Genomic DNA, 16,422 nt, shown 5'->3' on the forward strand with positions numbered 1-16,422 from the left:
ATACAACAGTTGTATTTATATATATATATTTTTTTAAAGCACAGAGCACTACTGTGTGTAAACGGAGAGCTGTAGTGTGTGTGTAAGGGGGTGGGGGTGCGAGATGAAGGCTCCGCCCTCGGTGTCTGCTCAGGTGTGTGTGTGTGTGTGTATGTGTGTGTGTGTCGGAGGAACATTGCGGAGCTGCAGGGAGAGCAGAGGGGAGACGGTCATGTCAGACAGCGGGAACGCACAGCCGCAGGACGGAGGCTCGAGCCGGATGACAAGCCCGAGTGTGGGCAACAAAGTGACCGTGGTGCTCGGAGCACAGTGGGGCGATGAAGGGAAAGGAAAGGTGGTGGACCTGCTGGCCCAGGACGCTGACATGGTCTGCAGATGTCAGGTGGGTTTATGAGAACTGTAGTGTTTGAATATATCTCCGGCGGGCTGCGCAGCGTCAGTTACGGCGCGCTGTGTGCATCAACAAGCTTTCTTTGTACGGAAATATGCGCGGCTGATCAGAGAGCAGCCTGTGGAGTACCGAGTGCACGCTAAGAGCCCCGAAAGCTCGTGCAGGACGCGATTGCAGGCCAATTCTTAGCGAGCAGCCAGCCGCCGCGTTATCAAAAGCGGAAATGGACATCTACGCGCTTCCATTATTATCGGCGACGCGGTCTGCGCGCGTGCGGCGACTGTAACGCAGCCTCTCGGTTTAGCTTCGCTAGCAGTGCACACCGCGTAGGGTGTTTGCAAATGTCACCTTGACAGAATCGTGTGTTGTTGAAGCCAGCGTGATTTTTCTGAGCGAGGGCCAGCGCAGTGTAGCAACCAGGTGCCACTAAGCGCATCTGTTCGTGTTGTAATGTACGTGTTTCGCGAAGGATGCGAGTAAACACAGGAGCAGGACTCCTTTTGAAGTTCATGACGCCCGAATGCGGGGTGTTTAGATGAGTATTACGGTCGAAGCAGATGCTGCAAGTGTTAATAATTTAAATAATAGTTGGTTTTACAAAACGTTAACCTCCAGCTACTTGATTTTCCGCATTTGTCTCAAGTGTTGTAAATGTACACAATCCTGCAGCTCACTGATTGTTCAGACATGTCCTACAACTGCTTTAAAAATAGCAACATATATATTTCAGTCAATTGCTAGAATGTTTTCACACACACACACACACACACACACACACACACACTGTTATAGCTGTTTCCTTTGCATGTATAATCACTTCATTTTAAAGTCTTTATTATCATGTTAGTAAAAAATTTAACATGCTTGTTTCCAGGCATGGCAAGCGCTTTAAAATAAATAAAACCATCAATTCTGTTATGGAGTATTCTACTGTTAATGTTTGTTTTCTGGTATTGTCTAAAATATTTAATTGGCCAGAAATAGGCCAGCTATTTCTGGACGCAATCTTAAACGTTTTGAGCTATTTGCAAATTAATTGCAAACCCAAAAAAAAAAAAAAAAACCTGTATGGAAACTGTTAAAAGTTTATCCTCCTTAAATCGTGAAATGCCCCAGACCAAGCATACATTACAAATATCTGTAAAAATATATACATATGTTGTTAAACAGTTGTTCGGAGTAATAAAGTAAGGTTTATGTAGCATATGGCTCCATATGTCAACATCTCACAGTGCCTGTCAGAGAGAAACAGGTGTCACTATTTCAGCCTCATGGCTTTCAGATGCTGCTGCGCTCTTACTGAACATGTACAGCAAAACTGTCACATACCAATATGTATAATAACAATAATCATGAACTATGTATGTATACAGTCCAGTACGTATATGTGGGTGTGTGTCTGTATGCCATGTTTTTATTTTTAGACTTCCTAAGTAGGGTTAAATGCTTCTTTTCCGTTTAGACCTGGTGATTTTTTTAAATGTTTTCACTTATTTATTATGTTTAGATTTGTCAAGGGAGCACTTTTAGGGACAAATGGGAAAGTGGCAGCACAGCAGTGGCTGCGTTATGCTGGAGAGCAGTGATAGCAGGCCGCTTTACATCCCCCTGACACCATGCACGGTATTGATAACAGGTTCACATTGCGAGGATTCTCTCCTAAGAAGTCTGTATTCTGCCGAGCTTGTGACCGCATTAAACAAGACACTCGTTGTTGCACTATGCAAACCGCCATGTGTGTGCTGTGCAAAAGGATGGGGCAGAAAGCAGATAGTGTTAGTCTTTTTATAAAAACGGTGCACTCAGCAGTCGGACTGGTTTTCCTTACAGGCAGACGGAACGGAAAAAAGACCATCGTGCTTTTCCATGTCACACCAAATTGATATGTCCGCCCAGAAACCAGCGTGACTTCGCATGACAACGCATGACTTCTTTAACATTTTATTAGCAGATTAACCTCTTACTTTTTCTCACGTCAGCCTGTAAAACTGTTTCATCTGTTAACAGGTGGGTTTGTTTCGCATTTGTAGTATTGTTGGCTTATAATAATCATGTGCTTCTTGTCGGTTGCTTATTGTTTATGGTTTTCCAGGCATGTGGGAAAACCATTGTCTCCAGCTCTATGATCACAGACTTCCTTCTAACCTGTTATACAGCAACATACTGAGATTTTTGTGAGCTTTATAACCATTTAGGAGTGTATATGAGCATCCTTTAGTCAAGCTGTCTGCCACTGTCACACTAAATGAATGAAAGGCCATATGTTGCTCTTACAGATAAGTTCTGTATTCATATAGATTTGCTATGGACGGTTTCAACATAAACAAACGTTACTGCGCATGCGTGCCTTTGTGGCCCTAACTTAACTTCCAATCGAATCAATAACAACAACAAAGTCCTTCTAGGGTATATCATTTTTTTGATAACAAGCAAAATATGTTTGCTGCGCAAATCAGACAGATTTATAAAAAATGCAAATTCATTTTCTGTCTGCAAGAGGCTCTTTAGGCACGAGAAATTAAGGTTTGCCCAGTAGACAAAGCTTAGAAACGCTTTCTTGCATGCAGGATGAAATGATAATGACGGTCTTTCTTCAGAAGTGACATACAAACGCCCCACGCTTCGGTTAGATTTTTTAAACATGCGTTATGTCCTCATGTTTATTTTTTTGTCTTTTGAAAATGTGGGCAGTTTTGATATTGTGACAGGTTGCCACACAGAAATAAATATATGGATAACGCGTCCAACAGCACAATAAACTGAGACCAACTTTATTACTTATCATTACCTGCGTTTGTAGGCGGCACGAAACAGACCGGAAGTTAACCTTGGGCCATGCGTGTGCGCCCCATGAAACGTACTACATTGGCTTTCCAATTGACCCAGTTTGCCAAAGAGAATATCTAAAATATTTGAACTTAAGAGACTTAAATTATCTTGACCATTAATGCCAGCTTGATAATCGAGTCTATGAGGAAATCTCTTGACTGCAGTGTTGCCGTGGTCGTGTTAACTGTGTAACGTGCAGCTGTTTGTTTATCAGTAAGTCTAAGTATGTTGCTTACTGATAATTAAGGTGCCATTTTTAAACGCAGTGTCATTCAAGTCCCAAATGCTTTATTTGATAACATGAAGTGTCATACGATTACTTTTTCTGTAAGCGAAATAATTTGTTTTATCGTTAAAGTTTTACACTAAGAAATAAATGGTAATTTTAAATAATTGGAGCGACTGGGAAATCTGGATAAGAAAGTAGGAGTGATGAAGTGTTTTGTTTTTACAGCATACTCAACTCTAAAACTGGTTCATTAGCTAGAAGTTGCCCTTTGTGAGTACAGTTTTCATCATCCTGGAGAGGTTTGAGTGCATATATCCTTTCTTGTGAATTTGAGACAGGCTTATACATTTAAAGCTGCAAGCTTTTACCAGTGCTACTCAAATTAGGATTATGATGAATCTGCTTAAGGTAAGGTGATCATTTTGAACACTAGCTGATTTTGTATTTGCTCACATATTGGTTTCTGAACATTTGTAACCAAAAAAAGTTGTAGACTGCAGCTTTAGTAAACGCGCACACTTGCCAATAAAAGCAACAAAAACCAAACCAGGCAGAACGTGACAAAAGTATAATCTCACCACTGAAAACGATATGTAATCAACCTATTTCATGGAATTGGTTTGTCACTTTTTCAGCTGTATTTTTAATGCTGATGGATCATTGTGTGTGACGAGATGCTAACTTTGCTCGAAAACCCTGTATTATTTCCTCTTCCTCTTGTTCCTCCTCAAACAGACGGTGGAGTAGATCACTCACTCTAGCCACTTTTAGCATGCCATGTTTGCAACACTGGATGCCCTCCAACACGGCCTGAAACCCCCGAGACAGTCATGAGAGCAAATGTGACAAACATCATATGAAATAAACGTTCCAGGTTAATGACTCAAAATATGACTTGGCTCCTCCTTTCTTTCCTTTTTTTTTTTTTTTATAGATTAATACTAAATGTAGTATGAATACAAATTAGTTTATAGTTAACATGATCAAAAATGATCAATGTGCACAATTTTTTTTTTTACCACAATATGTTAAAAAAAAAGTATATATTTTTTTATATTTGTGATGATATAGCAAAAAAATACAACAGACTGCCTACTTCGAAGTGTGAATCTAATGTCACAAAGTGTCAGAAGCAGCATTACAGTGCAAAAGTAGTGACCAGTGTTGGGCGAGTTAAAAAAAGGAACTGGTTACTGGCTTACAGAGACAAACATTCTTTACATATGTTCTTAAATGTAAATGTGTGATATCCCAGAGGTTGTTTGGAGGTGGACCACCAGTCGTGTGTAATGAAGCTACATTCATTACATGAAGCCAATGCTTCCTGAGTTTCTGCATTGTCAGCATGCTGTTTTGAACAACTGTTTTTATAAATTCAAAGAAAAAGACTCCCAGGCTGGGCTTTTAGAATCAAAAGCAACCTTGTAATAGGAGCTCATAATCGTAATGCTAAGTGCCTCCAGCAACGCTTTTTGTCACCATGGGTATTAGAACATCATAAATGGATCTAAAAAAGAGAGGCATCACACACACACACACACACACACACACACACACACACACACTACTACTACTACACTGGTCAAAGAGACCTGACCTGAAATAGCTCTGCCCTGTTCCTTTGCTGGATTAAAGACTGATTTATTGAGCGCTCTTTGTGAAAACTCTGTCAGATGTGACATGAGCTGATTGGCGCCATGTTGAAAACCAGCCCATGTGAGGACTCTTGACAGTTGGCGTGTCAAGTGTGCTCTGTAATCTTTGGTTCTCTTTAGTCACGTGTCAACAAGGAAGGAATCACGTTTGCATTCTTTGGCTAATTTTACCCCTTTACAGGAACGACAAATAAAATGAAACGCATTTAGCTCTGCAGAACTGGAATGTAAAATGTTCACCTTTTGCACATTCATTTACAAGATTGTGCTGTAAGCCTCCAGTAAGAATGCATTTTATCACGTTGAAGTCTGTTTCGAAGGATATAAAATAAAATTCGAAGAGAAAATGTGAAATGGATTCCGTCTGCTTTTCTACTTGTACCTTGTCTAATTGAGTTATTCTCACGTTAAATCCACACCTAACAACCAAAATCAGTGTTTACATGCTTCAAATTTTCCATTTCACAACTGCTTGTCTGAGCATGTCTATACCATACCATAGTAATGCTTGGGATAGTTAGACATAGTTCACCTAAAAGCTTCGGATCATCTTTTACTTTCATGTTCATCATTTATATTTGTGCTCCATGAAGTAAGTCAGTCATACTATTCTGGATGACACAGGCTAGTACTATTGACAGAATGTTTGATGTGAACTAAGTACTCCAGATTTGATCTTCTCAAGAATTGAAAACACTTTGTGTTTCTTTTTCTCCTGTAGGGAGGCAACAATGCAGGGCACACAGTCGTGGTTGATTCAGTGGAATATGACTTCCACCTTCTACCCAGTGGAATCATCAACCCTAAGGCCACTGCCTTCATTGGTGAGTCATATATCAAATTCCCCCCCCTCCGATCCGATAAAATGTCTTTATATGAGCTGCACACATTCTCATGCAAGACGTGCGGCGTATAGATCTTAGTCCTTGCTTTGAAAACAACACCACAGCTTCTTGTTAGAGTGTTTGGATGTTGGCCAGTATATCCAGACTAATATAGCTGAGTGCAATCTATGCAGTGTATTCGCAAAGATCCAATTTTGCTAATGGCCATTACTGTGTTTGGCCTTCTGATTCATATGTCAGCACTGTGGATTAGTATGATGTGTTGGAAGTGTTTGATGTTCCTACTACATTAGAGTGAACAGGTTATGTGTGATTTTTTTATTTTTTTAAGATTCCTCTTCAGTATGTCAACCCTTCCTATTCATATCAATACCTGGAATAACACAGCTGAGCCGTTCAGACTTTAAATGGTTAATTCTGTACCTCCCGCTCCATGTTTTTTAAAGAATTCTCACTGTACATTTATAAACTTTGGTTAATGTTATTTTTGCATATTTATGAAGTTAATAATGTTGATTGGACAACTGTGATATTGTCGCAACTAAAACTATAACGGCATGTCTGAAAAAACAAGTTTGTGCGATGGTACACTGTGCATGAGTTTGTCTGTGGCAGTGATGTTCCAGCACTACATTATTTAACAGTTCAGGCCAGGGTTAAAGCCCTGTGAACTGGACAGTGATGACTGACAGCTCCTCATTTGATTGCAGGTAATGGTGTAGTCATTCACCTGCCGGGTCTCTTCGATGAGGCTGAGAAGAATTTGCGGAAAGGAAAAGGTTTGTTGAACTGTCTGTTCCCGTGGGTTGTATGAACATTGACAGGAGTCTAACGTTGAGTTTTCTCGCAGGACTGGAAGGCTGGGAGAACAGGCTCATCATCTCTGACCGTGCACACATCGGTAGGCTGATGGTTCTCATGACATATAAACATCATCATATCCCAAAATTACATTTACGTTGTTGTAAACTATTTGATTTGATTGCAATTCTTTACTAATTCAATATTAAATTCACAGTTTTTTAAAATTAGACATTTTTAAAAAATATACTGAACACTGAATATTTTCACTACCATTCAAAAATACATTTATTTGAACAAAAATAGATGAAAAAAACAATATGTTTTCAGTTTGAATATATTTGGAAATATTATATTTGCAGGATCACATGATCCTTCAGAAATCATATATAAAGTTGATTTGCTGCTTAGAATTTTTTTTATGAAAAATGTTAAAAAAACAGTTGTGCTGCTTAATATTTTGTGGAAACTCTGATACAGCTTTTTTTCAATATACTTTGAATATAAAGTTCAAACCACATTTATTTCAAATAGAAAACGTTTGTTACATAAATGTCTTTACTTTTGATCAGTTTCCTTACCAAAACAAAATCTGAGTCCAAACATTTGAATGGTAGTGTATGTGACTCTAGCCAAATGAATGCATTGATGTACATTAAGTACATTGGGTGTTCTGAATTTAAAGATTTCAACAAAAATGGTCGAGAATTGGTAAAAAAATTAAAAAATACAATAGATATTATTATTAAAACACAATACTGTAGGTATTATTACAGTGCTTTCAAGACACTATTGATGTCTTTCTAACATACTGGTAATTTTTTGTATAGTAATTTCAATACAGTAATGTCTGTAAATTTCTTTATGAAATTTAGGATCAAATTTTGAAAACTTTTGACATTTATATAATGAACTGAATTTAAATCATATTTGTATGCCTTGAAAGCACTGCTATTCTCTTCAGGAACTGCAAATCTAGCTAGCCATAATAGCTTAATATAAATAATAAAATTTAATTATTGAATTAAAATGTAATTTGATGCATCAGTCCTTTTTTTTTATGTGTGTGTTTGTTTTGCTTGTAGCTTTTGGTATTTGACGTAGGCAGATACTGCTCTCGAATGTCACATAATCCTAAAGAGTCCTTTAAAATTAATAATGGTTTGTGTTTGAATTATTAGGCTGATGATTCAGCTATTTGAGCAGTTTTGCCGGGCAAGTTCTTTTGAGCAGGGATGCTTGGGCACTGAGAATGGGATACTTCAGATCACTTGTGGGTTCTGTGTCTCACCTGGACCTGGTTGCCCGTTGACGACAACAATAAACAAAGTTGCCCAGCAACATTGCTCAAAAAATTGCCCCGTGTATCATCAGCCTTATACCTTTAGACTATTGTTGTAATTCTAGATTCTCAGCAGGAGTGATTATAATGAAAGGACACAGGATCAGTTGTAGTCAACCCAAGTGTTGTTATAGTGACCTGCTTTGGCATGTTGGGTTCAGAGCTCAGAGAGATGAGTTGTCTCACTGTAATGTATACACTCTCCTGCCTCTAGTGTTTGATTTCCATCAAGCTGTGGATGGAGTCCAGGAACAGGAGAGGCAACAGCAAGCTGGCAAAAAGTAAAAACCCTGCTTTATGCACACGCATACAACACGCTAGCAACATGTTATGACATTTTGTTCATAACAGAGGAGAAAATGCTTTGAGAGATTAACTGTAGTGATGTGTATTGGTGGCTTTTCTAACTGCTCAGGTTGATTTTAGTAATTGGCTCTCTGTCCTAAGATCTTATATTTTTGCGTGATATGTAAAGTATATGGCAAATAAAACAAATAAAATATTAAATATAATATTTATTAAATAATGGCATTAAAATCCAGCTGAATGTTTCATAATCCCTCTCACATTAAAACATTATGTGTAATGTAGTGTACAAATAAATATGTACATCAATAATGGTTCATTCAATGGCTTTTAATTGTACACTACTGTTCAAAGGTTTACGGTCTGTAAGATTTCTTTTTAATGTTTTTGAAAGCGTTTGTATTGATTAAATATACAGCAAAATAGTAATTTTTGCTGTTTAAAATATGTATTTTTTTATTATAAATGTCATTTAGGATTATTCTTAGCATTTTAATGTCAAGAAACATTTATTATTATCCACTTTAAAAAATGTTATTGTCAGTATTCATAATGAAGTTGTGCTCTTTTTATTATTTTTCCAACACAGATTTACAGAATTCTTTTAAAGAATAAAAAGCTCAAAATGTTATATTAATAAAACGTAGTAGTGATATATATCGAATAAAACGAAAAGAAAAGAGCATTTCAAGTGAGTTTGGATCATGGTCTTGTACAAAAAGTGTTTTATCTTAGTAAAGACATGATAAATTTCATCATTTGGAGGTGTTGAATAAATGAATGTATGTAAACAGAATCACTCTCAATGTAACCTGTTCAATTCTGGATGTCTAAATCTTAAAGCAACCAACAAGAAAAAAGTGCCTATCTAATGCATGTGAATATCTCTCACAAGTCTCACCTTCTTTCTGTTTCAACACCTAGTTTAGGAACAACTAAAAAAGGAATCGGGCCGGTGTACTCTGCCAAAGCAGCTCGCAGCGGCCTGAGAATATGTGACCTTCTGGCTGATTTTCAGGAGTTCTCTGAGAGGTCAGGGTGTGCTTACCTGTTTAAATGAGCTTGACACCTCAAGTATCTTACCCATTCATGGCACATTTCCATAGACTGTTTGAAGCCTCACCCTCTGTAAAAACACTTAATCCAGGTCTTAATCCGACAGAAACAATGAAAGAGCAACTGATCACGCTACTCGTCTATCCCAGTGTCAACTGAGCAGTCTCATGTCTTATTTCACAGATTTAAACATTTGGCCTCGCAGTATAAGTCTATGTACCCTTCACTGGAGATTGATGTGGATGGGGAACTTGAGAAACTCAAGGTGAGAAGCTTAGATGCCACACCAGTTAATACCGTCAGTTAGGTTTACAAGATTTTATACGACTTGGATAAGAGTTCGAGATGCGCAACGTATCCGTATCATAACAGTTATCATATAATGTTAACTTTTTAAAATACACTTATTAATTACTATATTCACACAGACTGCAAGGGTTACTACACTTTCTGATGCAGACTTTTTTTTTCAGACTTATGTAGACAGGATAAAGCCCATGGTGAGAGACGGAGTCTTCTTTATGTATGAGGCACTACATGGGCCTTCAAAAAAGATTTTGGTGGAAGGTGCCAATGCTGCTTTGCTGGACATAGACTTTGGTGAGTAATGGATACACTGAAACACATTGTACATACCATTCCCTGACCATGTGTAACATAAGATTATGCAATGCACTAACCAGCTGATTCCCATTTGTGAACTTCTGGGAAAGTCCTCCCTTATTAGTTAAGTCCCGTGAACTATCAACAATAATAAGTCTACAAGTCAATAATACAGTCTCACACATTTTTTTCATTTAAAATAGTGCCTTCTTTTTTATGGTTGAATGATTTCTGTATTTATCTATTACATATTAATAGATGTAATTGCTTCTTACTCTCACATTAAAAAACAGTATCCTTACATTCTTTGCAGCTTTACTAACACGTATCATCCTGTTTGTTTAATATATTGTATTTATATTATTGTATCATTGTATCATTGTAATTATTATTATTATTATTATTATTATTATTATAATAGGTTTAAGTTTGCTTTATTTTTCACTATGAAAAAAAAAAAAACCTGTATAACCGAATAATTTTATATTAGGTTATTTCATGTGATTTTAAGCAGTGTGTGTTAAAGTGCTCTCAACGTTTTTACAAACAAATATAGGCATTGATAGACGCAAAGGTCTATTATTGCACATGCACTACTGAAAATAACCCTGACACTGCTTAAAGCTTCACTAAGACTTCACTGGCACACAGCGCTGATCTGACGCTTTTGTTTAGGGACATATCCGTTCGTGACTTCCTCAAACTGCACTGTGGGAGGGGTCTGTACGGGTCTGGGCATGCCACCCCAGAACGTGGGTGAAGTCTATGGAGTTGTCAAAGCCTACACCACGAGAGTTGGGATTGGCGCTTTCCCTACAGAGCAGAACAACGTAAGCGTCTGCTTAACCTGCTCTTCTGTTTCTGCGTTGTTTGGATGAGCTCTCACTACTGCGTATATTCCCATGCGTTCAGTGCTGTGAGAGCTTTGGCAGTAATGGCCCTGACTCGAGCTCGATTGTTGTCATGGATAGATTTGAACAGGAATTTAAACGGCACTCAGTAATCTGTCACGCTGCATTATGTATGAGACATTTATGATTTCCTATTCATAATGTTCTTTACGGTGGCTTAATATGTGCTAATAAATAAAATCAGATGGAGATACTACAGGTAACACAATTTAAAAACATTAATATAGACAGTAAGTGCCCTGTCTAATTATATTTAAAATGTAAGTACATATTATGTGTGTTTTAATGTAAATCATGCTATGAAGTCACTCCAGATATATTTCTACTATGAATTGCTCTTACACTTTGAGTTTTTAGTTTTTAAATGGCTCCATCTAGTGGGAAGAAGGCTTTTTTGTAATGTAGTGTACAATGTAGTGTAATGTACAATTCAGCCAATACTGTAGACCATATAGCTTATATCGTATCATATAGATCATGTTGTTGTTTTTTTTAGTGTATTAAATAAGGTTATTGAACATAAATAAACTATTGTAAATACACCAGGGTGAGTCATCCCAGACATTACAAATAATTAAAATGGTCATCAAAAAGCTTTAACCTATTAATTGCGCATATTGATATGCCTGTACAGATACTGTAAATACACAAAGGAATAGATTAAATGTGCTCTGCATACTGTACTTATGCATAGGAAACCGGAGAGCTCTTGCAGACGAGAGGAAAGGAAGTGGGCGTGACCACAGGTCGCAAAAGAAGATGCGGTTGGCTGGATCTGGTGCTTATCAAATACGCTCACATGATTAATGGCTTTACAGCGTGAGTGTTCAGATATGTCTCCTTTGGTTTCTGTAACTGTGCTCTATAACACAATGTTTTCTTAAATGCATCCTTCTATGTGTCCGTTTAGCTTAGCTCTCACCAAACTTGACATCTTAGATGTGCTTCCTGAGATCAAAGTTGGTGTGGCGTACAAAGTAGATGGTGAAATCATCCCACATTTTCCAGGTAAACAGCACTTTTCCCATGTCACACATGTAGATTTAATCAAATCTGGCGTAGCTGAATATCATACTTGTTTCACAGCAAACCAAGAGGTGCTCCAGAAGGTTGAAGTACAGTACGAGACCCTGCCAGGCTGGAAAACGGACACGTCTGCTGCAAGGACCTTTGAAGAGCTTCCAGAAAATGCACAGAAATACGTCTGCTACATTGAAGATCACTTGGGTGTGCCTGGTAAGACTGTAAAGGGATAGTTCTTCCAAAAATGACTCATCCTCACCTCATTCCAAACCTTCATGACTTTTGTTTCTGTGAAACGTAAAAGATATTTTGAAGAATGTCAGTAAACTAACAGATTCCTATTGACGTCCAAACAGACAACAATGTGTAAATGGTTACCAAAAAAAACTAAGTCATAAAAGCTTTGGAACGACGTAAAGGTGACAGTAGAATATATCTATAACTTTCTTACAAGTCTTAAGGCTAAAAGTAGCTTCTAACTTGCTGATTCAAGAGAAAATCTTAAAAATAGCAAGCGTGTCATTTCTAAATTTAGTGCTCCTAAATTTAAGAGTATTTCACAAAGCGTTTTAGCGCTGAAACTAGTGCTAAACTCTAAATCTGTGAAATGTTAGGAGTAGTGAACAGAACAGTCAGTATAAGACCAACTCACAACTATCCTAAACTAAAATGGCTGTTGCAGGCAATCTGCGTATAATCTTAATATATAATTCTTGCATCTAGTTATGTCTTATGTTTGCATGTCTTACTATCAGCCATGATTATTATGCTCTGTTAATTAAAAGGCTTTTTATATTCGCTATTTATTTTTTTGAGAAGCATGCAGGCTGACAGTTACCTGGACATATACATATATATTATATTGTTTAATGACTCTTAGTCAGGCAGATCGATGGGTTTTTAAAACAAAGATATTTCTAGTTTACCTGACTGACTGACTTCTGACTCAACGTACGACGCATGACGAGTCAGTGTTCATCTGAAAGAAGAAAGTCATAAACGCCTAGAAAAATATGGGGTAACTTTCATTTTTTTGGTGAACTATTCCTTTAAGACTTCTCTCTATTCCTTAGTAAAAGTTTCCCCGGCAGCTTTGCGAATAGAAAACTCTCAGCTAAAAACCTTTAATGCTATGCGAAGTCTTAGTGGTAAGAAATAATACGGGCCCAGATCGTTTAAAATGCAGTTGGGTTGATTTGCTACGGCGATCCTAATGACTTACTCCGTCTTTGCTTTAGTAAAGTGGATTGGTGTTGGGAAGTCGCGGGAATCGATGATCCAGCTCTTTTAAGAGGCTGCCTGGCCTGCATGTAGCACTGGCTGGATTGCGCTCTGGACTCGGGATGTGTTACTTCTCCCGCCTCCCTTCAGTTTTTTTTTCCATGGCAAGAACGTCATTTTGTGTCACTCGGATCATCCTGCAGCCCTCTGAAATGGAGTATTTGCCATATATAACGGCATTCCTGCGGTGAATCAAAAAGAGCTTTTCAATTTTTACTTTCGTGTAATCATTTATTTGTTTCTCCTCTGCTTTACGTCGTCCTCCTCTGGCGTTTGGCGCTCTCAAGCTCAGTATCCCCATCTTGAGTCCATATGCTGTACATGTGCTACTGCTTCAAACAGGCATCAGTAGTGATGTATATTATCAGTTTTTCCACACAGGTTGGGTAAAAGATTACTTATACATGTTATATTTAATGTTCTTCGTTGTTTTATCCTACAAGAATCGACGGTTATGCAATGTGTATTACCACACTTTGTCCTTGTTTTAAATGGACTGTATGATTGACTCGCTCGAGTCCAATTCATTTAAACGTACGGTTTTTAAAAGACAATGTAAATGTTTCTTTACCACATGCATAAATACAGATTCGGAGGTTCTGGGTACGAATTATGTACAATGCAGCCTCAAAATGTACTACCATTACCGTGGGTGTTTTCTGTTTCTCTAAGACAGCTTATGAAAGCATCTTTAAATTTTAATCTATTTAATTTGCTCTAAAAAATAGTATATAATTCAAATGTGCCTCAAGAAGCATATACTATTATACAGTCCGGAGTTTTGATTCCATTGAATGTATGTAAACATTTGCACAGCACTCAGATGTTTATTGTTCAACTGTACAACTTTATGCCGCAAGCATATTAAAGCCACTTTAACGAGACATCAATGAACTTGCCTTTCGATATAGAGAATAGATCCTTAAGATGCCGCCTCAGGATGTACGACAGTAAAACGCACTGATGATCGAACTACTTCTGTGGTTGCTAGCTGCTGCACGAGGTCTTCTGCTTTTTTCCTGACCTCCAGTAGTGCACTTACCGAACCTTTACATGTTAGAGATGATCTAAGCAGAGCTTGCCTATTTAAACGCGACTGGGTTCTTTCAGAAACCCTGAACTGCTTCTTCTGTTTTGTCGCACCTTCCAGTAATTGAGTAACGTAGGATAAAGTGTGCCTTGTTAATACAGATGAACAATGAAACTTGAAAACTAATTCTCGTCTGATTGAGCTTTTCTGGATTTTAATTGAGAAACCTCTTTTATCTTTTTCGAGGGCATTAGCAGTCATTGCAGTTTGCCAAAAGTGTACACGCATCCAAAGAAGTATCTTAATGGATAAATGAATGCTGTGATGTAAAAGGCCTTTGTAAATGACCCTGAATGATAACTATTTCGTTTTCAGATTGATGAGGGTGTGATGCTTCGCATTTTCTGTTGCTCACGGCCGTTAAATAAACGGTGTGAGCTGTTTATTTGTTTAGCGGCATCTATTACATGTCATTTATCTTGCATTATCGGGAAGAATTTCCTCTGAACAAATTCAATTTGCAAGAACAGACAGCATTCAAACAATGTTACGTTTGCACAAACACAACCTTTTCTGTTTCCGAAACACCGCTCCAGTTTTGTATCGCCGCTGACTGGGTTCTCCGTGTATGTATACACAGAACACAAAGCCATATTCTCTTGAACTTACTGTAACTGTACACTTTGCTGGTGATTGATACTGATGGGTGTGCATGATCATCCAGTGGGATTTGCACCAAAACTCACCCGCTCTGTTTATCTGGGACGAATGGCAGACAACTGTGTCAAACTCCAATCAATAAAGTCATACAGTGAGAAACACTTCTGTTTTGTGTGTTCGTTTGTGGCACTTTTTGCATCTGGTGCGATGAAATTCACCTCCTTTTGGAAAGACGAGGTCCAAACACACCACCAGGGGGAGACATTTACCTTGAAATACACCTTGAGCGACGACGTCCTCGGATTTTTAACGACGACAGAAAGAGCCCCGTAATTACGTTTGACAATAACTTGTGATGCTACACAATTACTCCTAGATAATGATAAGGTCCGGTTCTTGGATTTTCCCCTCAGTGTTTCTAGGGTGGGTGTACATATTAATGCGTGGATGTTATCGTATGCGTGGCCTGGTCGAGGTTAAAAGGCTGGGAGCTAATTAAAGCATACACACAAACGTTTTTTTTTTAATCATCGAAAACGTGATTAACCTCAGGGAAACATTTTCGGGTGATTATTTTCAGTTTAATTTAATAAAAACGTCTGTTTCCCCTCCTCGTCTTTTAGCGCGCAATGGGACATCTGTAGCTTCTGTTTAATAGAAATGCATTTTGCGTTACGTTTAGCGTAAACCTCAATGACGAGCGAAACCTTGGATTGTGGCGGAAAGATTGCCAAAAAAAAAAAAAAAAAAAACCTTAAAACGAAAATGAGTGCTGCACCGATCAAATTGCGTTTCTGAAGATACCGGAATAGAAATGTTTTGCTTTCACGGGCAGATCTATATGTTAGATGTATGCGTGTTGGCTTGTTTGGCTGCTGAAGGTGCCTGGATATAAATGTACACATATGTGCGATGTAGTAGGAGGTGAGGACTGTGGTGAGAATGATGAGATCTCTCATACTGTACACGCTGGAGACCGAAGGAGTCTTCCTGCTCTCATTACAGATTCACTGCACTGCTTTCTGTGAACCATGTCAGCTTAACCTGATCATGATTTAGATGCTCACAAATCCATTGGTGTTAAGTTTTTGATGTAATCATTTATTTGTGTAGTGTTTCATTTGATTTATCTCTGTTGTTGGTAATGCTTTTCCATTTGCAGATACAGTATATACCTAAATTCGGCCTGATATGTGCGTCAAAATATTTGAGTAGTGAGAATAATTTTGTGTACAGAAACTAAAGTGGTTTCTTACAGTTTGTAGGTTCATCACACAAGAAAAAGACTGTTTAACTAAAAGGTTCTTTGATTAACCAAAAATATGTGGTAGTTGAATGGCAGATCGATAGACAGTATGACAGAAAAAAGATGGATGGATGGACAGAATGAAACGATAGAACGATAGATAGACAGATAGATGATTTACTGCAAGACCAGAAGTTTTCTTCAAAAGTGTGTT

General features: G+C 37.9%; 1 protein-coding gene across 2 annotated transcripts; it reads left to right on the plus strand.

Moving 5' to 3' along the window:
- Nucleotides 1-130: 130 nt before the first annotated feature.
- adss2 (adenylosuccinate synthase 2) lies at nt 131-15,123 on the plus strand. 2 transcript variants are annotated; one of them, XM_043255716.1, is made up of 13 exons: nt 131-382; nt 5,826-5,928; nt 6,660-6,728; nt 6,800-6,850; nt 8,307-8,373; nt 9,323-9,430; nt 9,638-9,719; nt 9,928-10,054; nt 10,733-10,887; nt 11,663-11,787; nt 11,879-11,976; nt 12,055-12,204; nt 13,230-15,123. In XM_043255716.1, the coding sequence occupies exons 1-13, from the start codon at nt 152-154 to the stop codon at nt 13,280-13,282; spliced, it is 1,419 nt and encodes a 472-aa protein (XP_043111651.1). In that variant the 5' UTR covers nt 131-151; the 3' UTR covers nt 13,283-15,123. The 2 variants fall into 2 exon arrangements, with proteins under 2 accessions (XP_043111651.1, XP_043111653.1); XM_043255718.1 differs by lacking the exons at nt 131-382; nt 5,826-5,928; nt 6,660-6,728; nt 8,307-8,373; nt 9,323-9,430.
- Nucleotides 15,124-16,422: the final 1,299 nt, after the last annotated feature.

Source organism: Puntigrus tetrazona, chromosome 13, assembly GCF_018831695.1.
Source record: "Puntigrus tetrazona isolate hp1 chromosome 13, ASM1883169v1, whole genome shotgun sequence".
Lineage (NCBI taxonomy): Eukaryota > Metazoa > Chordata > Actinopteri > Cypriniformes > Cyprinidae > Puntigrus > Puntigrus tetrazona.